The sequence below is a fragment of the Drosophila bipectinata genome, chromosome 2R, assembly GCF_030179905.1.
Source record: "Drosophila bipectinata strain 14024-0381.07 chromosome 2R, DbipHiC1v2, whole genome shotgun sequence".
Taxonomy (NCBI): domain Eukaryota; kingdom Metazoa; phylum Arthropoda; class Insecta; order Diptera; family Drosophilidae; genus Drosophila; species Drosophila bipectinata.
This window is the reverse complement of record NC_091737.1, coordinates 23,919,424-23,945,244: the sequence shown is the minus strand read 5'-3', so window position 1 is coordinate 23,945,244 and position 25,821 is coordinate 23,919,424. Positions and strand designations below refer to the sequence as shown.

Genomic DNA, 25,821 nt, shown 5'->3' with positions numbered 1-25,821 from the left:
GTTATGCTCTATAAATTGGAAGGAAAAGAGAAAAGAGGTTATAGAGAGAATATTGGTATATGCGTATACGTAATATTTATAGCTAAAATAATATTTACATGCGTATACTTAATATTTACGAAAAATATTTTAAGAAAAGAACGAGGTCGTTGACATTTCCTAGGATTGTTTATGTTTTGTCTTCCAGTGTTGTAAAGCAAACATTTTTCTTAGGACTGTTATTGTTTTATCATCCAGTGTTGTAAAGCAAACATTTTTCTTACATACGAATGTTTAATTAACGGTTTTACTCACCATCTGTCATTTGTGGACGTTGCTACTAAACTTCAGTACCAATTTTACGATTTAAATTTATTAAAATAAAAAATAATTTAATTTTCCTATTATAAGCCTCAAAAAGAGCCAGATCCCTGCCCAAAAAAGCCAACATGGCAGCTCTCCTCTGGACTTCAACCCAGTATGCATTCTCTGAACTTTAAATATTTCTTCTGGGTATTTGCAAGTTTATGACTTGGGTAATTTTTTTGCTCTCCTTTGCAGAATAATGGCTTCCTCAGCGGCTGCGCCTCTATTAGTTAACTGTCAACCTGTGGAGCGAGTGGGGGGGGGGGGGGGGGGCGTTGGGGCGTCGGCAGAGGGGGCTGGAGGATGGTTAGTTAGCAGAAGGCGGTCTTCCCGAACATGTGTGCATTCTGTTAGTTGATTGCCTAAGCGTCCGTGTTTGTGGTTACATTCTGTTGATTTCTGTTGTCCTTTCCCTTCGCCACATCCTTGGTGTGACCCTATTTTATGTTGCTTTTGTGTTCTGGGTGTTGTGGCTAGTTTTATGGCTCTCGCCATTTGGTTTTATGACGCACTTGTTAAATGGCCTTATCCATAAAGTTAAGGTGGCAGCCGGATGGATTTCCACCGCCATCTTTTATTTTTGTATGGCAGCACAAGCTTCTGTTTTTTGTTGCCTACATTTGGGAGGAAATTTAATTGAAAAGGGAGACTTGAAAATGGAGGTTTAAAAATTGAAAGAAAATGATTTTAATAAAAAATTAGTTTAAAATGCTTATATTATTTCATTTAATATGAATTTATTTTATTCTCACCTTTAATCCACTGGGAAAACATTCCTTATGTTCAACTACACGGAACTAATTTCTGATAAATACCCAAACCATGTTCAGTGAGTAACTCGGCAAATGTTTTTGGTATTATCTGGTGAAAGTTTTGTGACCAGTTGACCATCGACACACCACTGACACACCACCCCAACCCCTTGTAAAAATTGACCCCCCCTACCCCGGGACTCTACCGTTTCAATCAAAGAGCAAAAGCAGTCAACAACACTTTCCCAGCCACGTGAGCAAAATTGCTAATCAAATGGGGGATGAAGGGCGCTGAAGGACATGGTCGTCCTTCGTGTTTGAGTGGCGACCCCTAGTCATTCCCGGGTAGGAGTGACAACTCATCATTCCGTACGTCGGGTTGGGCTTTAATGTATTTAAGCGTTACGAGCTTGAACAAACATTATTATTGTCTCGGGGGAATTGCTAAATTGAGGCTGAGAGTAGGGTTTGAGTTTTCCATTCAAGTTGTGGAAGTGACACTTTTATTCCCCCTTTTACAATTTCCGAATCCTCCTCCGAATACTCCACCCCCATCCTCTCATTTTGATGGTCACTAATGGCTTTGCGTTGAGGTTATGCTCGAGAGGGTGTGATGTGTGGGGGGGGGGATGTGTGTGTGTGGGCAGGATATGTGCGTGAAATAGAAATCTCTCAAAGGACGTTTCTGTCGATTTCCTAAGAGATTTCTTGCCAAAGTTTGGGTTTGGAATTGAAAGTATCAAGTAGAACGCTTTATATTTTTATAAACTTTTTGGGAGGTTAGTTTAAGGAAGTTATTTATGTTTTTTAAACATTTTTGTTCTAGAAACTTAAAATAGTAAAAGGTTTCTAGCCGCATTTGGAGATCTAAATAATATCATACTATAAGAAGCATTTATAGGAGTTCATTATAGCATAGTCTAGCTTAATATTCCTCCAAAATCTCTAAATAATCTTTTAAATATATGACCTAAAATAATTACTTTTATTTTAATGAATCCAAAGTATTTTCAATCTTATCAGTGACTTTGTTTTAAGAAAAGCTTTTTTGCTTTTGATTTTTTTATTAAAAACAATCTGCTGTCCCCAATCAGTTCTTAATCAAACCTAAAGCTAAGCAGTTGTATTGAAAATAATGTCATCTTTCGTAAACCCCGTTGGGGCCTTCCTATTTATTAGTTTGGTTTCCCTAATATCGAATATATCCGGAGAAGTGGGCAAGCTGGTGTGCTTCTACGATGCCAAGAGTTTTGTACGCGAAGGTGAGAGTGGATTATTGAAATCGGAAATCGGATCAGGGGTTATCTCTATTCTATATTTTATACTTTTTGCAAAGGCCCCGGGCAATTGTCGTTGGCGGAATTGGAACCTGCTTTAAGTTTCTGCAACTTTTTGATTTACGGCTATGCTGGCATCGATCCCGAGTCCTTCAAGATCAAAAGTCTAGATCCTACTGTGACCTATGACCGCCAGCACTATCGCCAGATAACCGCTTTAAGGCAGAAGTATCCGCATGTTCGATTTTTGCTGTCGGTGGGCGGTGATCGGGACTTGGACGGCGAGGGCGTGGCAGATACTGGCAAGTATTTGAGTTTACTGGAACAGCCCGAGCATCGTCGGAACTTCAAGGCTAGTGTTTTGGATGAACTGAACAAGTACGGGTTCGATGGCATCGATCTGGCCTGGCAGTTTCCCAAGACCAGGCCAAAGAAGCAGCAGGGATTCCTTAAGAGGACCTGGAGCTCGTTCCGTGGGCTCTTTGGCAGCAAATCCATTGACGAGAAGGCCGAGGAGCACAAGGAGCAGTTTGCCAGCTTGGTTCACGATCTTGCAGTGGATCTGGTACGAGGTGGCAAGCTTCTGTCCCTCACCATGCTGCCCCATGTTCCAGCTGAAGGTGAGCAGCCCCCGATTCTTAGAGGTTTCTGGTATTCAACTTCCTATTCCCAGTCTTCATCCAATTGCCCTCTGTGCTGGCCGATGTGAGTTTCGTGAACCTGGGCACCTACGATTTCCAGACCCCGGAACGTGACCCCAAGGTGGGAGACCTACCCGCTCCCCTGTATGCCATGTACGATCGGGAGCCCAGCCACAACGTCCAGTACCAGGTAGAGTACTGGCTGAATCAGACATCTCCGAGCTATTCCCAGAAGCTGAACATTGGAGTGACCAGCTATGGACGTGCCTGGACCATGTCCCGCAACTCTGGCATCACCGGATACCCGCCGATTCCCGAAACGGATGGGGCCGCTCCCGCGGGCAGGCAGACGGGTATTCCTGGGATTCTCAGCTGGCCCGAGACTTGTGACCTCCTCCAACATCAGCCCCAGAGTAAGGACACGCCGCGTCTAAGGAAGGTGGGAGATCCTACCAAGCGATTCGGAATCTACGCCTATCGGGCAGCCGACGACAAGGGCGAGAATGGCTTGTGGATTGGCTACGAGGATCCCACGACGGCGGCCATCAAGGCCGGATACGTACAGTCCCAGGGATTGGGGGGAGTGGCTTTCCATGACATATCCTTGGATGATTTTCGTGGTCAGTGCGCTGGCGAAAAATATCCCATTCTGCGAAGCATTAAGTTCAGGTTGTAGGAACTAATACATGTCCCTATTTTTCAATAAAGCTTTTCAAAAGATAGAAACCTTTTAAGTCCCAGAAAGGGGAATCCAGTCCTTTTAATGGTGACTCTGATCCGAAAACCACAAGACTCACTAAGATTCCGAGTTAAGCCGATTTTTGGCAGCACTACTTCGATAGCTTAATTCTTCTAGTCCAACGGAACATCCTTTGCTGCCCCTAAAAGAATGCTACGATAAATTGATATGCCTCCTGCTGGAAGGATTCTCGTGGATGGCCAGGCAAGGATGCTGGGAGACAGGAAATAAACCAGCAAAGTGGATGGCAGTAAAAGCGGAAGAGGAAAAAGTAAAAACGTCCCGCCGTCCGACGCCACCAAGGCAAGTGAAGTGGCAGGCGAAGCGTAAAGCAAAGCAAACTTCTCAAATGCCACTGACACGGGGCGGGGCGGGGGGCGTGGGGGTGGTGGTGGCCAGGACTAGGGCTGCGACAGGGCGTGGCAAGGCAGGGGTGGCCCAAAGTAAAAGTTGAAATTAAACCAATTAGTTTGGCTGCCACCGTGCTCGACGCCGTCGTCGTCGTCGTCGTCGTCGCTGCAATGAGGCGCATAAAAAAAAAAAACTAGCAGCGCAGGACCCAAGTCATCAGGTAAGCTAGAGATGGACGAAGGAGTCACGAAGGATTATATAAAAAAGGGGTTGTTTCCATAGATATCTATATAAATTTATATATAAACCCAAACTACTATATCTTATCTTTATCTGTTTTTATTTAAATTTAGAAACCTACATATATTGCAATATATATGAATAAAATCTGTTTCTGTTTATATTAATCCATAGCTTATAAAAATGTAAACTATTATTTACCTTATCCCACCTGTCTCCAAAGTCCTCAAACTTCTACTCACGCTACCATCTCTAGCACGAAAATTGGTGCGCCTTGTGAACGGACTACTCCCGGCAGGTATTTAGACCAGGTCCGGGCTCCTTTTTAAGAGTATTTTAAACGACGTCGGTGTTTTCTTTATTTTTTTGGGTAAGGGACGGAGGGGAAACGGAGCTTGAGGAGCTCTAGAAGCTCGAGGCCGGAGTGTAGATAAGAGGAAAATCGTGAAGGGAATGGCTGCTTCGGCGGATGGCGCCGTCATAAATTAATTATGATTTAACAACTTTAGCATGCACGACACGGCACAGGAAAAACTTTGCGCTTTTCATTTTGCCCTCCAAACGCAGGAGCTCCCAGCAGGACTCAGGACGCAGGACCCAACCCACCCACAAACTTGTTCTATTTTGTGTCGCTTTGTGGAGAGGAAAAATTTTATAATTTTAATGAGCGCAGAAAAGTTGTAAACTTTTTGGGGGGGGCGGTTGCCATTGGTGAGGCGCATTCATTCATTCCACGCCAAGGGGCGCCACTTCACTCACTTTTCGCAGATAGGCACAAACACAAACAGCCAGATAGGCCAATTCTGGGGTAAATAGAGCACAGAAAGTGTCCCAGTCAAAGGACCTCAAGACTGGAGAGCAATCTGTTGGGGCTATTCTTAAATTGGGAACAAAGATACACTCAAAATAAAATTTACCCTTAAATTTAGAAATTCGCCATAAAACTTAATTGTTTCTAAATACAAGAAAAAATTTCTAGTTTCTAGAAAAAATTTTCTGAAAACAAGAAAAATTTCTTAAATCAAAGAAGTTTTTCTCAAATATAGAAATAGTCGCCATAAACTAAAATCGCCCTAAAATCAAGAAAACTTTTCTATAATTAAGGCAAATTATGACTTATTTTCAGGAAATATTTTCTTAATAATAGAAAGGCTCACCATAAAATTTACTAACCCTAAAAAATAGAAAACTGTTTCTACAATATAGAAATCCTTTTCTTAAAAAGATACTAACCCTAACAAATAGAAAACTGTTTCTACAATATAGAAATTTCTTTCTAAAAAAGTTACTAACCCTAAAAAATAAAAAACTGTTTCTACAATATAGAAATTCTTTTCTTAAAAAGATACTAACCCTAAAAAATAGAAAACTGTTTCTACAATATAGAAATCCCTTTCTAAAAATGCACGGTGTTACCCTTTAATTTAAGTAACCCTAGAAAATAGAAATATTTTGTTTAATATAGAATTTTTTTTATATTTTATCTCTGTCCGTGGTCGGCACCCAATACATTGATATGATTTTAACGCATTAGTATTAGTATAGCAGAAAGCAGAAAGTAGGCTCTAAGCATGACGCGTCATGACGTTTCACACACTTATACTGTGTGTGTGGCAGAGCACGGGCAGATAAATGCAGACTGATCTATATTATATTTTATGTATAAAGTTTTAACATGTTAAATACAAAAAATCATGTTAAGAAATAATGTAACGATATTTAAACTATCTCTAAGATGTTGACATTACAAGTTTATTAAAAAGTTTATTTAAAAAGTGCTAATTGATTCCTTGCTGAAAAAGATAAACTGAGAAGCCTTTTCTTTTTTTTCGCTGGTAAGTTACTAAAAACGTTACTAATTTCATAAGTAATTTAATTTAATTACTAATTAAATTAATATAGAGCTAATTGTGGAAAGACATGATAGATCTTAACATCGGAAAAAAGCCAGAAGGTCTGCTGCATATGGCAAAATTTATCATTTGAAGGCTAAGGAGAAAAAGTTATCAACTGGTAAATTACGCCCCACTTCGAAGGTTAAAAATAATTTCCCAAATACATTTTTAGGTAATATGGCTGATGTTCAATAGTGAAGAGGTGAAGCTTAGCCTTGCAAACGCAAAATTTGATCTTACTTTTGAGTGGCGCAAAAGTTTCTTTTTCTAGGACGATACAAGTGTAGCTACACTTAGCTTAGGAGGAATTGCCCATTCTTAAGCAGAGTTGTGAAGACAAATTGGTAATATTTTTTATACATTAATTTTGTTTTATTTAATGCATTTATTGAATAAATTCTTAGATTGTGGCAATTTTTTCTCTCATTTCGTTAAAAGGAAGTCCAGAGTTTTATCGTACTAAAAACATTCCCTCAACAAAGCGAAGGTAAAAAGGCAATAATTACACTACCTTAAAAGATGTTTTAAAACATTCACAATTAAATAGTATATTAATATATTTATATCGCAATATTAATTGACGCTATTTTCCACAGATAAAAAGGACGCACATGATTCACGCTATTCTAGTCCCCACCAAAAGGGGAAAACATGGTGCTACTGGAATTTTAAAAGTCAAGTATACAATTCAAGATTCGAGGGTCAAATTTATTATATACCATAAATAAAATGTTCTGTGAAAGTAAGAACTGAAGAGAGCTATCAAAGAAAACAAATGTAAATGTAAAAATAATGTAAAAACATGTAAATGTATGATGTAATATGTAATGTAAAATGTAGAAATAAAATTTCTAGAATTTAGAAAAGGTCACCTTTAATTTAAGAAATATTTGTATATATTGTAGAAAGGGTTATCTTAATTTTAGGGCGCCTTGCCCTGGGGCTTAGAAAAAATCGCCATAAAATCAAGACATTTTTTCCTTAGTTTTAGAAAAGTACTTTCTAAAACCTAGAAAAACAAACCCTAAATTTAAGAAATTTTTTTTCTATTTTTTAGAAATTTTTTTCTTATTTTTAGGGAAATTGGCCTTAGATTTTAGAAAGGAAACGCCATTAATTTTAGAAAAATTTACCCTAAATTTAAGAAATTTTTTTCTATTTTTTAGAAATTTTTTTCTTATTTTTAGGGCAATTTTCCTTATATTTTAGAAAGGAAATGCCATTAATTTTAGAAAAATTTACCCTAAATTTTATGGTGCGGTGCCGTTGAAGACAAAAATAGGGCGAATTTCTAAATCTTAGGGTTAATTTTTTTTTGAGTGTACAATAAATAAAGAATCATTTATGTGTTTATTACTGATGGCTTTCAATAAAAGGAGCAAAAAAAAAGGACCTTCCAGTTCAGTTGATAATCGCTCCGCTGCGGATATCCTCGAAGGCCTTCTGCCAGAGCTTGTCGAACTGCTTGGGCAGCTTGGCACGGATGCGCTCGGCCAGGATGCGGGCGCCGCGCAGGTTGTCCTCCTCGTAGAAGGGCAGGGTGGACAGGCGAGCCAGCCAGGCGGAAAGTTTCGGGTACTTGGCACCGTCCACAGGACAATAGCTCAAGTGCAGAGTGCTCATCGTGGACACGATGCTAAAGTCCGCAATGGTCAGCTGCGATCCAGCCACATAGGGATTCTGGTCCAGAAACTGCTCCAGCAGGCCATAGGCATCCTGCAGCTCAGCTAGACGATCCTTTGGCACCTCGGTGGCATTCTCCTTGAAGAGTGCCTTCTGAAGTTGCTTGAAGATGCCGTGGAACAGGACTCCCGTCTCGAAGTGCAGCCTCTGATCGACCACGGCCCGCTGGAAGGGATCCCGGGGATACAGTTCATCCGACTGGGCGTACTTGTTCACCAGATAGCCAATAATGGCATGGGAATCCCAGATATACACTTCGCCCTCATCCTCTAACATGGGCACCGTGTGCTGGGGATTCTTGCGCAACATTTCCGGCTCCAAGTGCTCGCCGGCTTGCATGTCCAGTTGCCGGAACTGGTGCTCCAGCTTCAGGGACCGGAGGGTAAGGAGTACAGCCCTCACGGGAGGACTACTCTCGGTACCATACAGAATGAGGTTCACCATCTGGAGCTGGCAGGGTTTCGGGTTGAGATTTGAAGCACAGACACTGGACGACTGAAGGCACATCTCTGGCACCACCATCGGTGGTGGCGAAACGGATTTTAAACACCACTCCGATAAGATTAGATACTAAACTTATTTTTTTTAGAATCTAGAATGTAAAATCTAGATAGTTATCACAAAGACGTCATAATGCTGCAAGTTTAAGTTGCCTGATTGTTTATTAATTCCGGAGATAAGTCGTCCTCCTCCCCACCCATATCCCTATCTGTGGCTGCGTCAATATTTGCTTTGAAACTGGCTTTCATAATTTGGGTATTCATTGTGGGTGGAAAGGGCTTAAGGCCACTTAGAGGATTATTTGACTTGTGAATAATTGAGGGTTTAGTTGGGGGAACACCTTGGCCAGCTTGTACTGAAATCAATCTTAATTAAGGCTGGAATTTAAGGGAATATTTAATACAACCGTATTGTTAAACTTGAAAATATTATAAAATATGGTTTTTTAGAGAATATTTAAAATAAAGAAACTAATATTGTTATTAAATAGAAGCTGATAAGCCACTGAAAGTTTAATAGAGGCTCAAATAAACAAAACGGTAAAAAAATAAACTTAAATGTTTATAAAAGCTAATAAAGCTTTGTTTGAGCTTTAGAAAGCTTGCAAGTTTCAGGTTCGCTCAAGTGTTGAGTGAAATAAACACACCGTCGTGCCTAGTCTTGTCATTTTTTGGCTTGGCTATGTTGACTTGCAAACAAACAAAAGAAAAGCTTTTTCCCCATCATGCCGGCTTGTTCTTTTACTCTCCCTTAAGCTCTCTCTTTTGGGCAAAAGCTTCTTGAAAAACCTATTAAAGTTCAGAAATCAGATCAGTCTTAAACAATTAGTTGAACCATAAACACCCACAATGTCCAAGTCAGGAATAGTACTCTACGGAGCGGATCTAAGCCCCTGTGTCAGGGCTGTGAAACTGACCTTCAAGGCCCTGGATCTGGACTTCGAGTTCAAGGAGGTCAACATGCAGAAGGGCGAGCACCTCACCGAGGAATACCTCAAAATGAATCCCCAGCACACGGTCCCGGTTCTGGATGACAATGGCACCTACATCTGGGACTCGCACGCCATTGTCACCTATCTGGTGGACAAGTACGGCAAGTCGGACGAACTGTACCCCAAGGACCTGGCCAAGAGGGCGGCCATCAACCAACGCCTCTACTTCGATGCCAGTGTCATCTACGCCTCCATTGCGAGTGTGTCGGCTCCGTTCTGGTTAAGAGGCGAGACTGTGGTGGCCCAGGAGAAGCTGGACACCATTCATCGGGGACTGAAGCTGCTGGAGACCTTCCTGGCCAGCAGCAAGTATCTGGCGGGCGACTCCCTGACCCTGGCCGACCTCTGCACTGGACCCACAGTGTCCTGCCTGCCCGTGGCCGTGGACATCGATGCCTCAGTGTATCCCAAGACTACCGCCTGGCTGGAGCGCCTCAACCAGATTCCCTATTTCAAGGAGATCAATGAAGCACCAGCCCGAAACTACTGCGCCTTCATGCGCAGCAAATGGACCAAACTGGGAGACTAAATTAAATTATTATGTATTTTTATTAATGATTTAAATTTTAAAATAAACATTTACAAATTATATATATTTTTGGTCTTAAATTTCTTCATTCTTAGAGAAAAGTCTTTAAAATCAAAAAGTTTTTTAAGATCTTATAGATTTTTTCATGTATTTTATGTTAGATGATATATGTATGTATATTATAGTTAGGATATTTTCTATAAAGAACTCTTCATGGAAAATGCCTAATAAACAATAATAAATTAATAAACAAATAATGGGACTTTCAATTTATTCAAAATATATTTTTTAGGCTTTCTACTTTCGGAAAGTCAAGTCCTATTTCCAAACCTATGAATAGAAAAATAATAAAGAAAAATAATATAAAATAGTTAAGACGTTCTATAAACTCTAATAAAAAGACTGTATAAATCAGTTCTCTATAAGCCAGGTTTTTCTTCTGAAATACATACTGAAAATACTGATCTACATCAGGAAATTCTACATGAGGATATCCTGAAACCCAAGACCTTAAAACTCTACCTTAAGAGTCTATTCTGGTTCTCACAATGGTTCTGGCCAGAATTCTCACATTTGCTTAAATTTGACAAGTATCGGGTATAGTTATGCTTTCTTATGAAATTAGTAAATAAAACCATCTTCATGCTGACATACCGTATTTTCTTATCAGCTAAAGTAAGACTCAATAGTTCCAGAATCGTACCGATTCGGTAAAAAGTTAATAAATGATGAAATGGAAGGAAGCCACAGAAAGATACATATGTGTGGGTATAGATTCTATATATATATATATATAGATTCAAGGGGGCATGTCAGCTGGAAAACAAACATTAAAGAGCTTTTATCTACAAATGCCGGCAAATATACACTTATAGCCGAAAGCTTTCGAGACAAACATTATAAAAAGCCAATGAGAAGATCAGTAGGAATCAAATCGTTGGAAGTGCTGCAGTGAAATCAGAAATATGTCCAAGTCGGGAATAGTACTGTACGGAGTGGACCTGAGTCCTTGTGCGAGGACTGCGAAAATTACCCTCAAGGCCTTGGACCTGGACTATGAATACAAGGAGGTGAACCTGCAGGCGGGGGAGCACCTTAGCGAGGCCTATCTGAAGAAGAACCCACAGCACACGGTGCCAGTGCTGGACGACAATGGAACTGTGATCTGGGACTCGCATGCCATTGTCACATATTTGGTGGACAAGTACGGCAAGTCGGACGAACTATACCCCAAGGACCTGGCCAAGAGGGCGGCCATCAACCAACGCCTCTTCTTCGATGCCAGTGTCATATTCCCCTCCCTGGGCAATGTCAGTGGCCCGTTCTGGGTCAGTGGAGTGACTGTGGTGCCCCAAGAAAAGCTGGACACCATTCATCGGGGACTGAAGCTGTTGGAGACCTTCCTGACTGGCAGTGCCTATCTGGTGGGTGACTCCCTCACCCTGGCTGACATTTCCACTGGCACCACTGTCTCCAGTCTGCCCGCCGCCGTGGACATCAAACCGGAAGTCTATCCCAATATTACTGCCTGGCTGGATCGTCTCAACCAGATACCCTTCTTCAAGGACATCAATGAGGAACCGGCCAAGAACTACTGCTCCTTCCTGCGCAGCCAGTGGACCAAGTTGGGAGATTAAAATACAAAAGATTGTTAATATTTTTAATGATCTTTTTGTAATATCTTAAAGTGTATGGTTAGAGAATAAAAGTTTGATATGTAATCTTCCTTTTTAATGAAAAAATTATTCCATAATTGGAAATGTGATAACTGCTATCGTGTTGGGTTTCAATGAACCTGCGAGAACAGTTCCCATCTACCTATTACACGGGTGTGGCTCTTAAAACGCCACCATTTGAACATTTGTTTGTATAATCTAGTTCTGATTTCCCCTGAGAGGAGCTTATTTGATGCCACCTCCGCCAGCACTGGCACTTTAGTATAATTGAGCTCTTCACAGCGGTCGGATCATGTCGGGCTTGGTGCTTTACGGAATGGACATAAGTCCCCCAGTCAGGGCCTGCAAGTTGGTCCTGCGAGCTCTGGGCTTGGAGTACCAGTACAAGGACGTCAACCTACTGGCTGGGGAGCACTTAACGGAGGAGTTTAAGAGGAAGAATCCCCAGAACACGGTGCCCCTGCTGGAAGACAACGGCTCGCCCATCTGGGACTCCCACGCCATAGTCTGCTATTTGGTGGACAGGTACGCCAAGTCGGATGAGCTCTACCCCAAGGATCTGCTGGCTCGTGCCCTGGTGAATCAGCGCCTCTACTTCGATGCCAGTGTCCTGTTCATGTCCTTGCGGAACTTCAGTATCCCCTATTTCTACCACAATGTGAGTCTAGTGCCCAAGGAGAAGGTGGACAACATCAAGTCGGGTTACGCCTTCCTGGAGGCCTTTTTGGGCGACAATCCCTATATCACTGGGTCCACCCTGACCGTGGCGGATCTGTGCTGTGGAGCAACTGCCTCCTCGTTGGGCGCCATTCTGGAGCTGGACGTGGCCCAGTATCCCAAGGTGGCTGCCTGGCTGAAACGCCTCTCCAAGCTGCCCGACTACGGAGAGGAGGGCTTGAATGAGTACATCGGCATGCTCAGGCCCGGGCTGACCTTGGAGAATTAAATCCGAATTTAAAAAGACAATAAATGAAATATATATTTGAGAGTATTTTTAGTATTTTTATTTTAAAACGGACCAGGTTTTCCCATTAAGAAACTACTTTGTTTAGGAAAGTATTTAAATTTAAAAATTGTAATTAAAAAGTCGAGCTGTTTCCCACACAAATTATTCAATTGTGGGGGTTTCTATTTGTTTTTTTTTCACTATAGTAGTAATTTCAACAAATATTCGTTTGTTTATGGAAATTGGAAAAAAAAACAGAAGCTCCAGGTTAGATAACACACAAATAAGCTTTGTATACTAGACATGAAAAATAAATAAAACCTTTAGCTTTTTGTTTGAATTAAATTCGCTCTTGGAAGCACAGTTTTTATTGCTGAATCATTAGCAAATAATACTAGTTAAGTAAGTTAAGTAATAACTAGGCAAACAAATAAATTGCTTTTGGAAGCTCTTTTATAATTCCCATAAACCTGAAAATTATTAAACTTTCGACATTGATGACTAAGAGAGTCGTTTTCGAACGGCGCTCTTAACCCCAGAGAGTATTTAAATATATAAGATGTAGCGACATGATAGGTCTCAAAAAAGTGCCTAGTCATCACGACATGGCAAAGCTCTCTTAAGTTAAGAGACAACCCGGCTATATAAACCTTCAATTCTTCCATAAAACCCATCAGTTTTTGTCAAACCACGAAACATACAACAAAATGGGAAAAATTACGCTTTACGGAATCGATGGAAGTCCCCCAGTCCGATCAGTACTCCTCACCCTCAATGCCTTGGGCCTGGACTTTGAGTACAAGATCGTGAATCTGCTGGAGAAGGAGCACCTGAAGCCGGACTTCCTGAAGATCAATCCCCTGCACACGGTGCCCGCTCTGGACGACAACGGCTTCTACCTGGCCGACAGCCACGCCATCAACTCCTACCTGGTCAGCAAGTACGGCAAGGACGACTCCCTCTACCCCAAGGATCTGCAGAAGAAGGCCATCGTGGACCAGCGTCTGCACTACGACTCCAGCGTGGTCACAGGCGCGGCAAAGGCCATCACGGCTCCCTTGTTTTGGGAGAACAAACTGGAGATCCCCAAGGCCAAGATCGACGCCCTGGAGGCCGTGTACAAGACCCTTAACCTGTTCCTGGAGAGTGGCGACTACCTGGCCGGCGACCAACTGACCATTGCCGACTTCTCAGTGATGGCCGTCCTCACTGGAATGGTGCTGTTCCTCGAGGTGGATGCCACCAAGTACCCCAAGCTGGCCGCCTGGATCCAGAGGATCAAGGCTCTGCCCTACTACGAGAAGGCCAATGGCATTCCGGCTAAGCAGTTGATTGCTATTGTTTCCAGCAAGAAGTTTACTATTGTTTAAATTTTTGTTAATTATTTTTTATATAAAAAGATAATAAATTATTGAAAGAAATGTTAATAGAATATTTAAAGAATTTGGTTTCTTGGGGCGTCGAATTAGACTTCTTCCAACAGAATTATAGGCGATTCTTCGAAGAAGTTCTTGTTGAAGAGAGAAAGGCAGTTGCTCTGATAATTGGCGACTGACAATAATATTTTTAAATATAAATAAAAAATAATGTTAGATTTAACAATAAGTAATGAAGAAAGCAAAGCGATTCATTTAGGAAACCAATTTTAAATGGATATGGGTTCAGCTTTCTTAACAATTGTCCCAATCCCACATTCCCATATTTTATTACAACGATAATTTATTTATTCATTTATAAAGGGCTAACAGATAATGAAAATTATGGGCTAGCAACAATGTTGAGCAATCAGCTCGAATTGTACATAATATATTTTAACGGTAATATTTATAAGAATTGTTTGGAATAATGGTCATAAGACCTCTTACAACCTAAGATAAGAAAAGAAAACAATTTTGCAAAAACAAAAACATATCACAATTAATAGTTATAAGAAACTACCCTAACCCAAGTCATCGTGATCCTAATAAAATGACAGTCTAAAATTTATATTTAGCATTATAATTTTTGTGATTCATTCGACTAAAGCCAAATTGTTTGCCGGTTTTGGGAATATATGCACTATCATTCATAGCTAATCACTAGCTGATAGTGCTACAATGAATGGAGTTTCTAGAAACTACAGAGATTCTTATCAGGGAGCAGGGCAGGGCTGTATATGGAATATAGACATATATCTACGCTACGGAATTGAAGGAGACAGGTATGTTATAGCAGAGTCATTGCCCGAGTGATAGATATAAAAGGGCACTGTGTTGGCCAAGTTGCAACCAGTTGGTAGTACAAATCCAAACGCAAACGTCGCAATGGGAAAGCTTACACTGTACGGCATCGACGGAAGTCCCCCGGTTCGGTCGGTCATCCTCACCCTGAGGGCCTTGGGCCTGGATTTCGAGTACAAGGTGGTCAACCTGCAGGCCGGAGAGCAACTGAAGCCGGAGTTCCTCAAGCTCAATCCCCTGCACACCGTTCCCGTGCTGGACGACGATGGATTCATCCTGTACGATAGCCACGCCATCAACTCCTACCTCGTGGGCAAGTTTAGCAAGGACGACTCACTGTATCCGCGGGACCTCCAGAAGAGGGCACTCGTCGACCAGCGATTGTTCTACGAATCCGGCACAGTGGCGCCCGCTGGGGTGGAAGTCATGTACACGGTCCTTAGGCAGGACAACCCGGAGGTTCCACAGGCCAAGATCGATGCCTTGGCGGAGGCGTACAAGAACCTCAACTTGTTCCTCAAGGACAGTGATTTTTTGGCGGGAGATAACCTAACCATTGCCGATTTCCATGTCCTGGCCGTGCTCACTGGCTGGGTCTACTTCCTGGAGATTGAACCCTCCAAATATCCCAGGCTGGCTGGCTGGATTCAGAGAATGAAGCGATTGCCCTACTATGAGGAGGCCAACGGAGCCAGGCTGGAGCTGATTCTCCAGCTCATTAAAGCCAAAAACTTTAAGATTGTCTAGGATATGCTGCCAACCATATCCATCCAAAGAAGGATTGATTTTCATCAAAAGCTTCATAGGATTACCTTCTATTTGGTAGATATTATGGAGTACTGAGAAACATTTCGTTTCAGTCAAGTTTTGTATGGGTTTCGTATCCCGAGAAGGTTTGGTCCTTGCAACCACAAGGATCCAAACAGAGAAATAAATAAATGAAATTTAAATATAAATGTTTATTGTTTAATTAATATTATAAATTATAGATATAATTATCGTTATAAATATTATAACGAAAATATTTATAAGATGTCTAGAGAGGTTTGGAGTAATGGTGATAAGACCTCTTACAATCTTAAAAGTCATCGTGATCCTAAAAGAATTTAAATTCTACATTTTATAGCATAATTGTTATTGTGACTCATTCGACCAAAGCCTCGGGCGACTCTAATCAAAATGTTTGCCGGTTTTGGTAATAGATTCACTATCATCCAGAGGTAATCACTAGCTGATAGTGCTACAGTCAAGAGCGGGTCTGGGCACTCCGGAGATTCTTATCAGGGAACAGGTGGAACACACAACTACAGCCCAACGATGTGACATCTACGCTATGGAATCGAGGGAGACGGGTATGTTATAGCCAAGTCACTGGCCAGTGCAAAGGTCTGATAATCAAACTAAACGCCCGGCTGATAAGTATAAAAGGCCAGGGTGTTGGCCAAGTTCCAACCAGTTGGTAGTAGAAATCGCAACGAAAAACATCGCAATGGGAAAGCTAACGCTATACGGCATCGATGGAAGTCCCCCGGTTCGGTCGGTCATTCTCACCCTGAGGGCCTTGGGCCTGGATTTCGAGTACAAGGTGGTCAACCTGCTGACCGGAGAGCACCTGCAGCCGGAGTTCCTCAAGCTCAATCCCCTGCACACCGTTCCCGTGCTGGACGACGATGGATTCATCCTGTGCGACAGCCACGCCATCAACTCCTACCTCGTCAGCAAGTTCAGCAAGGACGACTCCCTGTATCCGCGGGACCTCCAGAAGAGGGCGCTCGTCGACCAGCGATTGTTCTACGAATCCGGCACAGTGGCGCCCGCTGGTGTGGCCATCACCTACCAGGTCTTTTGGCAGGACAACCCGGAGATTCCAAAGGCCAAGATCGATACCTTGGCGGAGGTGTACAAGAACCTGAACTTGTTCCTCAAGACCAGCGACTTTGTGGCGGGAGATAACCTCACCATTGCCGATTTCCATGTCCTGGCCGTGCTCACTGGCTTGGTCTACTTCCTGGAGATCGAATCCTCCAAATACCCCAGGCTGGCTGGCTGGCTGCAGAGGATGAAGCGGCTGCCCTACTACGAGGAGGCCAATGGAGCCAGGCTGGAGCAGATTATCCAACTCATCAAGGCCAAAGACTTTAAGATTGTCTAGGACATGGTTGGAAGTTCCAACGAAGGATTGATTTCCATCAGAAGCTTCAAAGGATTGCCTTGTATTTGGTAGATATTATGGAGTACTGCGAAACATTTTGTTTCAGTCAAGTTTTGAATGGGGTTCGTACCCCAAGAATGTTTGGTCCTTGACCCCACAAGAGTACAAAGATAGTAATACAAGAAATAAAGTAAAATTTAAATATAAATGTTTATTGTTTAATTTCTATTATAAATAATATATTATAGGTCGTATCTAGGTCATTGGCTTTCAACTTTATGACGTGGGACATTATTTTACTGATAACTTCACATTTTCGATGCTTTTGTTGAACAAACACTTCCAAGTCCTTATCTTTAAGATACTTATACCTTTTTCGAAAGCTCTCTTCGGTGAAAGCTATATAACACTCTCTTTGTAGAAATGTATTCTCAGTTCTTCAAAACTCTTCGAAAGAGACACACCATGGGAAAGATTACGCTTTACGGAATAGACCGCAGCCCCCCCGTTCGATCGGTGCTCTTGACCCTTCGAGCTCTGGAGCTGGACTTTGAGTACAAGATCGTGGATCTCTCCGCCAAGGAGCAGCTGAGGCCGGAGTTCCTCAAGATGAATCCCCTGCACACGGTCCCCACGTTGGATGACGATGGCTTCTACCTGTACGACAGCCACGCCATCAACGCCTACCTGGTGAGCAAGTACGGCAAGGAGGACTCTCTCTACCCCAAGGACCTCCAGCAGAGGGCGATCGTGGATCAGCGTCTGCACTACAACTCCAGTGTGAACACGCCCACTGGCAAGGCCATTACCTTTCCCATCCTCTACAAGAATGAGTTCCAAATTCCGAAAGCCAAAATCGATGCCTTGGAGGGGGTTTATAAAAACCTGAACTTATTTCTGACAGACCACGAGTACTTGGCTGGAAGTAATCTGACCATAGCCGATTTCCATGTCATCGCTTGGATAACTGGGATGGTTGTCTTCCTCGAGGTGGATGCCAACAAATTCCCCAACTTGGCCAGTTGGTTGAAACGAATGAAGCTATTGCCTTACTACGAGGAGGCCAATGGTTCCCGGATAGCCCAGGTGGTGGAGTTTGTTAAAAGCAAGAACTTGACCATTGTTTAGATATAGTTTTCTCAATTGTTGATTTTTTTTAATACAATGACTATATATATTATTGATTCTCTACCAGGAACGAAAATAAATAGCGACACGTAAGAGCTTATATGATATCATCAAAAGCTCTCTTATGTCAGCATTTCGTGTTAAATTATTTATTAATTTTGTCTTATTACTAAAGCTAATTAGGATGTATGACAAAACACTCTCAAAAGACATGTTATTTTTTAATTTTATACATATTTCATTAAAAAAAAACCAAAATTATTAACTCTCTTACCTCAAATGCAACTTAAGGAATAACTGGTTCTTAAAGAGTTTTGGTCAGGCCACGTCATTGAAGATCTCTTACCTGTATTTTGGAATACTCCAAAGGTAAACAATTACTTAAGCGCTACAGTTAAGAGAAAGAACTCTCTTCGGTTAAGCAAATCACGACAGATACATAAGCTCTTGTTCTGGAGAATTTAAATACAGTTACCGGCAAACATTATGGGAAAACTGACGCTATATGGAGTGGATCGAAGTCCCCCGGTTCGCGCCGTGCTGCTCACCTTGAAGGCCCTGGGTCTGGAATTCGAGTTCAAGGTGGTTAACCTCTTGGAGAAGGAGCACCTGCAGCCGGCGTTCCTCAAGATGAACCCACTGCACACTGTGCCCACTTTGGATGACGATGGCTTCTACCTGTACGACAGCCACGCCATCAACGCCTACCTGGTGAGCAAGTACGGCAAGGAGGACTCCCTCTACCCCAAGGATCTCCAGAAGCGGGCGATAGTGGACCAGCGCCTGCACTACGACTCCAGTGTGGTGGTCACCACCAACCGGGCCATCACCTTCCCCCTCTTCTGGGAGAACAACTCCCAGATACCCAAGGCTCGAATCGATGCTCTCGAAGGCGTCTACAAGAATCTGAACATATTGCTGGAAAGTTCGGATTACTTGGCGGGAGAGGCTCTGACCATTGCCGATTTCTCAGTCATTGCTGGCCTGTCGGGGATTGTGGCGTTCCTGGAGGTGGATGCCACCAAATACCCCAAACTGGCGGCTTGGGTGGAGAGAATCAAGCAGTTGCCATACTATGAGGAGGCCAACGGGTCTCGGGTGGTGAAGCTCCATGAGTTCATTCAAAGCAAGAACTTTGCAATTGTTTAGAAATTTTTTAAACTTATTCCTCAAATAAATGAGTTTCAATGAATTCTCTAATCTTTTATTTCTCTTTAAAGAACTTTTCTATATCCCTTTATTCTTAAAATCCAATCGCTTTAAGGAAACCTGGCGAGTGTCATAACAATATGGTTGCCTAGCTCCTCAGGCCCTGGATATTAAAAATCGATATGCTATTTCTAGTAATCATAGGAATCATATCAAATAATTAAAATGTTTTTGTCTTTTTGACCAATCAGTACTTTTGATTGATTTTCAATTATAAGAATCTACAAGTTTCTTTGTGAGTCATCTTGCATATATTTCCAATGAAATGTTTATTTATGTAAAGTATTCCAAACCAAATAAATAAAAACTAGAGTCTATAAAAGCTTTATAATGCTGGTGCCAGTCATCAATCACAGCGTTGAAGCCAAAGCTAGAGAATGGGAAAACTCACTCTATATGGAATCGATGGAAGTCCTCCAGTTCGCTCCGTACACCTGACCCTCCATGCCCTGGGCCTGAAATACGACTACAAGATTGTTAACCTCATGACCGGAGAGCACCTGAAACCAGAGTACCTCAAGGTTAATCCACTGCACACGGTGCCCACTTTGGAGGACGATGGTTTCTTCATCCACGACAGCCATGCCATCAATGCCTACCTAGTGGGCAAGTATGGGAAGGACGATTCCATGTATCCCAAGGACCTGCAGAAAAGAGCTATTGTGGACCAGCGCCTGCACTACGATTCTAGTGTAATGGTGGCCACTGGAAAGGGCCTGTTCATTCCCTTGAAGGAAGGCAAAACCGAAATACCAAAGGCCAAGTTCGATGCCCTGGAGGAGGTGTACAAGAACTTGAACCTGTTCCTGGAGCAAGGCGACTTCGTGGCTGGAAGTGACCTGACCATCGCCGACTTTCACACGATTGCTGTTTTGTCCACCACGATTCCCTTCCGCGATGTGAACGCCACCAAGTACCCCAAGTTGGCCGATTGGGTGAATCGTGTAATTAAGCTGCCCTTCTACGAGGAGGCCAATGGTTCCAGGATAGTGCAGGTGGTGGGGTTTATTAAAAATAAGAAGTATGACATTGTATAAAAATATAAAACCCATGATATGTTAATAAAGAATGTGAACATATAACTTTTGTTTACTATTTTATTTGAATCTATTGTGCCATTGTCCTAGAATCTGTCTAAAATGTTTGCTAGGAACTGTCTAGTAAGTGGAAACTAATACTAGCTAGTTATAGGAACTATCTAGTAACTTGTGGCTAAGAGTAGCAGGCAAAAGTAACTATTATCTCTTTTAATTCGTGTTTTAAATAAAGAAAAGTTGTGAGAGTTAAAAACAACAAACTTTAAATGGGGTTTATAGATAACACCGTATTATTGGAATAATTTGACTTTGATCCTAACACATCCTATCAATTTTGTATATCTAAGCTCATAAATAAATATTAAATGCATTTTATTAAAACAGAATTTTAAAATGGTTTTTTATAATTTACTTTACAAAGTCGTTTTAGACATAGCAACTTTGATCCTGGATTTCAATCAGAAATGCTATAAGATTAAAGAAATACGTATGTTTCCAAATAAATACTTAACAAGGGCATAAATATAAGGGCACAGCAATACATAAAGCAATACATCCAAAAACACCTTTATTACATATCTACACCTTCACCTTCATATTACAGGTCCCGGACATATCTTTCAGTTCTAATGAATCACCTTGATGAACATGAGATATCGCCTTCGAATGGATATACTGATACTTACTCCGAAGTTACTCCCACCCCTTGTGGGTGATTCAAAGGAAATGGATGGAGTATGCAGCCCTTCGAGAGAATAGAAATTCGCAGTACTCCGTCTGGAGCCCCACCCAAGATCGTTTTCCGAGTTGCCGGGAAAATACGAACCCTCGGACCCTTCGGAGACGTCTCCAAAGGTGGAAAGAATCGTATAAATAGCCCAGAAAATCCAGAGAGCAGTATCATTTCGGTAACACCACTGATAGAACTTGCATCATGTCGGGAATTGTGCTTTACGGATTGGACATCAGCCCACCGGTGAGGTCCTGCCAGCTGACCCTGCGGGCCCTGGAGCTGGACTACGAGTTCAAGGAGGTGGATCTGCTGGCTGGCGATCACAAGAAGGAGGAGTTCCTCCAGAAGAATCCCCAGCACACCATTCCCCTGCTGGATGACAATGGAACCCTGATCTGGGACTCCCATGCCATTGTCTGCTACTTGGTGGACAAGTATGCCAATTCGGATGAGCTGTATCCCAAGGATCTGGTGAAGCGGGCCCAGGTTAACCAGCGCCTGTACTTCGATGCCAGTGCCCTGTTCATGGCTCTGCGGAATGTCTGTGCTCCGTATTTCTACGAGAATGTCACCGAGATATCCAAGGAGAAGGCCAACAACATCCGGGATGGTTACGGCCATCTCGAGACCTTCCTCGGCGAGAATTCCTTTGTGAATGGAGAGACCCTGACGGTGGCGGATTTCTGCTGTGCGGCCACCGTGTCCTCGCTTCCGGCCTTCGTGGAGCTGGACGCTGAGAAGTATCCGAAGATCACCGCCTGGCTGGAGCGCCTCCAGGAGCTGCCCTTCTACGAGGAGGCCAACGGGGCGGGGGCCAGGAAGTACGTGGACTTGTTGAAGGACAAGCTGACTCTCCTGTAAGCAGGTCGTTCCCACAATTACCGAGTGTCCTGGGACATTTATTTTTCAGTCCAACTAATTAAAGAAAGTTGTTGACGATTAGCATTGCTCGCACTGAGAGAAAAAATTCACAGAAGCTTAGAGTACATTTCTGACAAGTACTTTTTTGGAATCTAAGCTGTTTGTAACAAAAAAAGAGAAAATCAAATAAAATTGATTGTGGAACATTTTAAAAATAATTTGTTGCTTATATTTAAAAATCTGAATAATATATTCCCCGATTATAACAGTGTATACAATTAAACCCACAGCTGTATGCCCTTTCCAGGGGGGTTCTCGTAGTTCCAGTGGAGCGGGCATGTGGGCGGAACCCAATTAAAAAACCATAAACAAGCTGTCAGTTCCCAGGACCCTTTTCACTATAAATCCTTCCAAAATCGACACTTTCCGCACATTAGTGAATCGACAGGAGCATGGGTAAGATCTCGCTTTACGGCCTGGACGCCAGTCCACCCACTCGGGCTTGTCTGCTCACCCTGAAGGCCCTGGACCTGCCCTACGAGTACATATTCGTGAATCTGTTCGAGAAGGAGAACTACGGCGATGAGTACTCGAAGAAGAACCCCCAGCACACGGTTCCCCTCCTGCAGGACGATGAGGCCTACATCTGGGACTCGCACGCCATCATGGCCTACCTGGTGGAGAAGTACGCCGCCAGCGATGAGCTTTACCCCAAGGATCTGCTTCAGCGGGCCAAGGTGGACCAGCTGATGCACTTCGAGTCGGGAGTGGTGTTCGAGGGTGCCCTCCGCCGGCTCACCCGTCCGGTCCTCTTCAACGGAGAGCCCACCCTGCCCCAGAAACAGGTGGATCACGTCACCCAGATTTACGATTTTGTGGAGTCCTTCTTGGAGCACGACTATCTGGCTGGCGACCATGTGACCATTGCCGACTTCAGTTTGGTGTCCACCATAACCTCTATTGGGGTGTTCCTGGAAATGGACGTGGCCAAGTACCCAAAGATTGAAGCCTGGCTGGAGAGGCTGAAGGAGTTGCCCTACTACGAGGAGGCCAACGGCAGTGGAGCCGCCCAGTTTGTGGATCTCTTGAGGTCCAAGAACTTTACGGTTGTGCCCTAGATTCTAGCCCCAAGAAAAAATACTTAGTCCCAAAATATATTTTCATTCTTTTAAAATAATTTGTCCTTTATAGACACTGTGAATTTCATCGTTATAAATTTATCTACTGTAACTATTAATGTTCTGTTTTAAGACCTATCAATTATCTACTATCTGTCCCTTATTTAAAAATAAATTGGTTGAGCACCCACAACTACATAATTGTTATTTCTATACTAAATTGGATAATGCATTTAAAGACAATTTGACCTACGTCAAATATTACCCGCTTCACCCGCCCATATCTCTGTCAATTCTTATCCGATCCTTAAGCGGAGTACCTTTATCGGTTTGTGGATCGATTCTCCATCGATCTGCACCAAAATCTAGAAACAAATTATTTTTTGAATTTTTTGTCAATTTTTCTAGGGGATCCCCTGCAAAAGTTGGAAAATGCATGGGCGGGTCAATATGGTCCAGGCCGATGCCCATATCTCTGTCAATTCTTATCCGATCCTTAAGCGGAGTACCTTTATCGGTTTGTGGATCGATTCTCCATCGATCTGCATCAAAATCTAGAAACAAATTATTTTTTCAATTTTTTGTCAATTTTTCTAGAGGATCCCCTGCAAATGTTGGAAAATGCATGGGAGGGTCAATCGGCCCAGGCCGATGGCCATATCTCTGTCAATTCTTATCCGATCCTTAAGCGGAGTACCTTTATCGGTTTGTGGATCGATTCTCCATCGATCTGCATCAAAATCTAGAAACAAATTATTTTTTCAATTTTTTTTCAAATTTTCTGCAAAAGTTGGAAAATGCATGGGAGGGTCAATCGGCCCAGGCCGATGGCCATATCTCTGTCAATTCTTATCCGATCCTTAAGCGGAGTACCTTTATCGGTTTGTGGATCGATTCTCCATCGATCTGCACCAAAATCTAGAAACAAATTATTTTTTGAATTTTTTGTCAATTTTTCTAGAGGATCCCCTGCAAAAGTTGGAAAATGCATGGGAGGGTCAATCGGCCCAGGCCGATGGCCATATCTCTGTCAATTCTTATCCGATCCTTAAGCGGAGTACCTTTATCGGTTTGTGGATCGATTCTCCATCGATCTGCATCAAAATCTAGAAACAAATTATTTTTTGAATTTTTTTTTCAATTTTTCTAGAGGATCCCCTGCAAAAGTTGAAAAATGCATGGGAGGGTCAATCGGCCCCGGCCCAGGCCGATGGCCATATCTCTGTCAATTCTTATCCGATCCTTAAGCGGAGTACCTCTATCGGTTTGTGGATCGATTCTCCATCGATCTGCATCAAAATCTAGAAACAAATTATTTTTTGAATTTTTTGTCAATTTTTCTAGGGGATCCCCTGCAAAAGTTGGAAAATGCATGGGAGGGTCAATATGGTCCAGGCCGATGCCCATATCTCTGTCAATTCTTATCCGATCCTTAAGCGGAGTACCTTTATCGGTTTGTGGATCGATTCTCCATCGATCTGCATCAAAATCTAGAAACAAATTATTTTTTCAATTTTTTGTCAATTTTTCTAGAGGATCCCCTGCAAATGTTGGAAAATGCATGGGAGGGTCAATCGGCCCCGGCCCAGGCCGATGGCCATATCTCTGTCAATTCTTATCCGATCCTTAAGCGGAGTACCTCTATCGGTTTGTGGATCGATTCTCCATCGATCTGCATCAAAATCTAGAAACAAATTATTTTTTGAATTTTTTGTCAATTTTTCTAGGGGATCCCCTGCAAAAGTTGGAAAATGCATGGGCGGGTCAATATGGTCCAGGCCGATGCCCATATCTCTGTCAATTCTTATCCGATCCTTAAGCGGAGTACCTTTATCGGTTTGTGGATCGATTCTCCATCGATCTGCATCAAAATCTAGAAACAAATTATTTTTTCAATTTTTTGTCAATTTTTCTAGAGGATCCCCTGCAAATGTTGGAAAATGCATGGGAGGGTCAATCGGCCCAGGCCGATGGCCATATCTCTGTCAATTCTTATCCGATCCTTAAGCGGAGTACCTCTATCGGTTTGTGGATCGATTCTCCATCGATCTGCATCAAAATCTAGAAACAAATTATTTTTTGAATTTTTTGTCAATTTTTCTAGGGGATCCCCTGCAAAAGTTGGAAAATGCATGGGAAGGTCAATATGGCCCAGGCCGATGCCCATATCTCTGTCAATTCTTATCCGATCCTTAAGCGGAGTACCTTTATCGGTTTGTGGATCGATTCTCCATCGATCTGCATCAAAATCTAGAAACAAATTATTTTTTCAATTTTTTGTCAATTTTTCTAGAGGATCCCCTGCAAATGTTGGAAAATGCATGGGAGGGTCAATCGGCCCAGGCCGATGGCCATATCTCTGTCAATTCTTATCCGATCCTTAAGCGGAGTACCTTTATCGGTTTGTGGATCGATTGTCCATCGATCTGCATCAAAATCTAGAAACAAATTATTTTTTCAATTTTTTGTCAATTTTTCTAGAGGATCCCCTGCAAATGTTGGAAAATGCATGGGAGGGTCAATATGGCCCAGTCCGATAGCTATATCTCTGTCAATTCTTATCCGATCCGTAAGCGGAGTACCTTTATCGGTTTGTGGATCGATTCTAAATCGATCTGCATCAAAATCTAGAAACAAATTATTTTTTCAATTTTTTGTCAAATTTTCTAGGGGACTCCCTTGGGTGGAACCCCAAACTTCATTGGCTTTGACCAATATGCGGCTAGAGCTTTATGGTTTTTTAAATTATGCTTGTTATAGTACATAAGTACTATACATATTTCTGGAAAAGTTACAGT

The 25,821-nt window shown here is 42.4% G+C and overlaps 13 protein-coding genes and 1 long non-coding RNA gene across 14 annotated transcripts; 13 read left to right on the top strand and 1 right to left on the bottom strand.

Moving 5' to 3' along the window:
- The first annotated feature begins 2,192 nt into the window (after positions 1 to 2,192).
- On the top strand, positions 2,193 to 3,741 carry Idgf5 (Imaginal disc growth factor 5). The gene is made up of 3 exons (XM_017231839.3): positions 2,193 to 2,359; positions 2,434 to 2,994; positions 3,048 to 3,741. Exons 1-3 carry the CDS (start codon positions 2,233 to 2,235, stop codon positions 3,689 to 3,691), a joined length of 1,332 nt encoding a protein of 443 aa, XP_017087328.2. The 5' UTR covers positions 2,193 to 2,232; the 3' UTR covers positions 3,692 to 3,741.
- Positions 3,742 to 5,751: 2,010 nt separating this feature from the next.
- LOC122321249 (uncharacterized) lies at positions 5,752 to 6,994 on the top strand. The gene is made up of 5 exons (XR_006246034.2): positions 5,752 to 6,180; positions 6,248 to 6,358; positions 6,413 to 6,584; positions 6,645 to 6,727; positions 6,837 to 6,994. It is a non-coding gene; the product is annotated as an uncharacterized lncRNA (long non-coding RNA).
- Positions 6,995 to 7,571: 577 nt separating this feature from the next.
- Positions 7,572 to 8,433, bottom strand: GstE10 (Glutathione S transferase E10). Its single transcript, XM_017231566.3, has one exon. It carries the CDS (start codon positions 8,428 to 8,430, stop codon positions 7,642 to 7,644), a length of 789 nt encoding a protein of 262 aa, XP_017087055.3. The 5' UTR covers positions 8,431 to 8,433; the 3' UTR covers positions 7,572 to 7,641.
- Positions 8,434 to 9,228: 795 nt separating this feature from the next.
- Positions 9,229 to 9,987, top strand: LOC108118758 (Glutathione S transferase E1). Its single transcript, XM_017231552.3, has one exon. The coding sequence runs from the start codon at positions 9,273 to 9,275 to the stop codon at positions 9,942 to 9,944; it is 672 nt and encodes a 223-aa protein (XP_017087041.2). The 5' UTR covers positions 9,229 to 9,272; the 3' UTR covers positions 9,945 to 9,987.
- An 891-nt stretch (positions 9,988 to 10,878) lies between these two features.
- On the top strand, positions 10,879 to 11,718 carry GstE1 (Glutathione S transferase E1). Its single transcript, XM_017231521.3, has one exon. It carries the CDS (start codon positions 10,910 to 10,912, stop codon positions 11,579 to 11,581), a length of 672 nt encoding a protein of 223 aa, XP_017087010.2. The 5' UTR covers positions 10,879 to 10,909; the 3' UTR covers positions 11,582 to 11,718.
- Positions 11,719 to 11,871: 153 nt separating this feature from the next.
- LOC108118731 (Glutathione S transferase E2) lies at positions 11,872 to 12,605 on the top strand. Its single transcript, XM_017231522.3, has one exon. It carries the CDS (start codon positions 11,913 to 11,915, stop codon positions 12,564 to 12,566), a length of 654 nt encoding a protein of 217 aa, XP_017087011.2. The 5' UTR covers positions 11,872 to 11,912; the 3' UTR covers positions 12,567 to 12,605.
- A 625-nt stretch (positions 12,606 to 13,230) lies between these two features.
- Positions 13,231 to 13,998, top strand: LOC108118754 (glutathione S-transferase 1). The gene has a single exon (XM_017231547.3). The coding sequence runs from the start codon at positions 13,274 to 13,276 to the stop codon at positions 13,934 to 13,936; it is 663 nt and encodes a 220-aa protein (XP_017087036.2). The 5' UTR covers positions 13,231 to 13,273; the 3' UTR covers positions 13,937 to 13,998.
- Positions 13,999 to 14,852: 854 nt separating this feature from the next.
- Positions 14,853 to 15,559, top strand: LOC122321243 (glutathione S-transferase 1-1-like). Its single transcript, XM_043210856.2, has one exon. The coding sequence runs from the start codon at positions 14,870 to 14,872 to the stop codon at positions 15,530 to 15,532; it is 663 nt and encodes a 220-aa protein (XP_043066791.1). The 5' UTR covers positions 14,853 to 14,869; the 3' UTR covers positions 15,533 to 15,559.
- A 692-nt stretch (positions 15,560 to 16,251) lies between these two features.
- Positions 16,252 to 17,135, top strand: LOC108118910 (glutathione S-transferase 1-like). The gene has a single exon (XM_017231849.3). It carries the CDS (start codon positions 16,275 to 16,277, stop codon positions 16,935 to 16,937), a length of 663 nt encoding a protein of 220 aa, XP_017087338.2. The 5' UTR covers positions 16,252 to 16,274; the 3' UTR covers positions 16,938 to 17,135.
- Positions 17,136 to 17,380: 245 nt separating this feature from the next.
- On the top strand, positions 17,381 to 18,206 carry LOC108118911 (glutathione S-transferase 1-like). The gene has a single exon (XM_043210790.2). It carries the CDS (start codon positions 17,403 to 17,405, stop codon positions 18,063 to 18,065), a length of 663 nt encoding a protein of 220 aa, XP_043066725.1. The 5' UTR covers positions 17,381 to 17,402; the 3' UTR covers positions 18,066 to 18,206.
- Positions 18,207 to 18,525: 319 nt separating this feature from the next.
- LOC108118765 (glutathione S-transferase 1-like) lies at positions 18,526 to 19,245 on the top strand. Its single transcript, XM_017231561.3, has one exon. It carries the CDS (start codon positions 18,552 to 18,554, stop codon positions 19,212 to 19,214), a length of 663 nt encoding a protein of 220 aa, XP_017087050.2. The 5' UTR covers positions 18,526 to 18,551; the 3' UTR covers positions 19,215 to 19,245.
- A 388-nt stretch (positions 19,246 to 19,633) lies between these two features.
- On the top strand, positions 19,634 to 20,357 carry LOC108118767 (glutathione S-transferase 1-1-like). Its single transcript, XM_017231563.3, has one exon. The coding sequence runs from the start codon at positions 19,652 to 19,654 to the stop codon at positions 20,309 to 20,311; it is 660 nt and encodes a 219-aa protein (XP_017087052.2). The 5' UTR covers positions 19,634 to 19,651; the 3' UTR covers positions 20,312 to 20,357.
- Positions 20,358 to 21,197: 840 nt separating this feature from the next.
- LOC108118770 (glutathione S-transferase 1-like) lies at positions 21,198 to 21,981 on the top strand. The gene has a single exon (XM_017231565.3). It carries the CDS (start codon positions 21,246 to 21,248, stop codon positions 21,903 to 21,905), a length of 660 nt encoding a protein of 219 aa, XP_017087054.1. The 5' UTR covers positions 21,198 to 21,245; the 3' UTR covers positions 21,906 to 21,981.
- Positions 21,982 to 22,120: 139 nt separating this feature from the next.
- On the top strand, positions 22,121 to 23,030 carry GstE4 (Glutathione S transferase E4). Its single transcript, XM_017231557.3, has one exon. The coding sequence runs from the start codon at positions 22,358 to 22,360 to the stop codon at positions 23,021 to 23,023; it is 666 nt and encodes a 221-aa protein (XP_017087046.1). The 5' UTR covers positions 22,121 to 22,357; the 3' UTR covers positions 23,024 to 23,030.
- Positions 23,031 to 25,821: the final 2,791 nt, after the last annotated feature.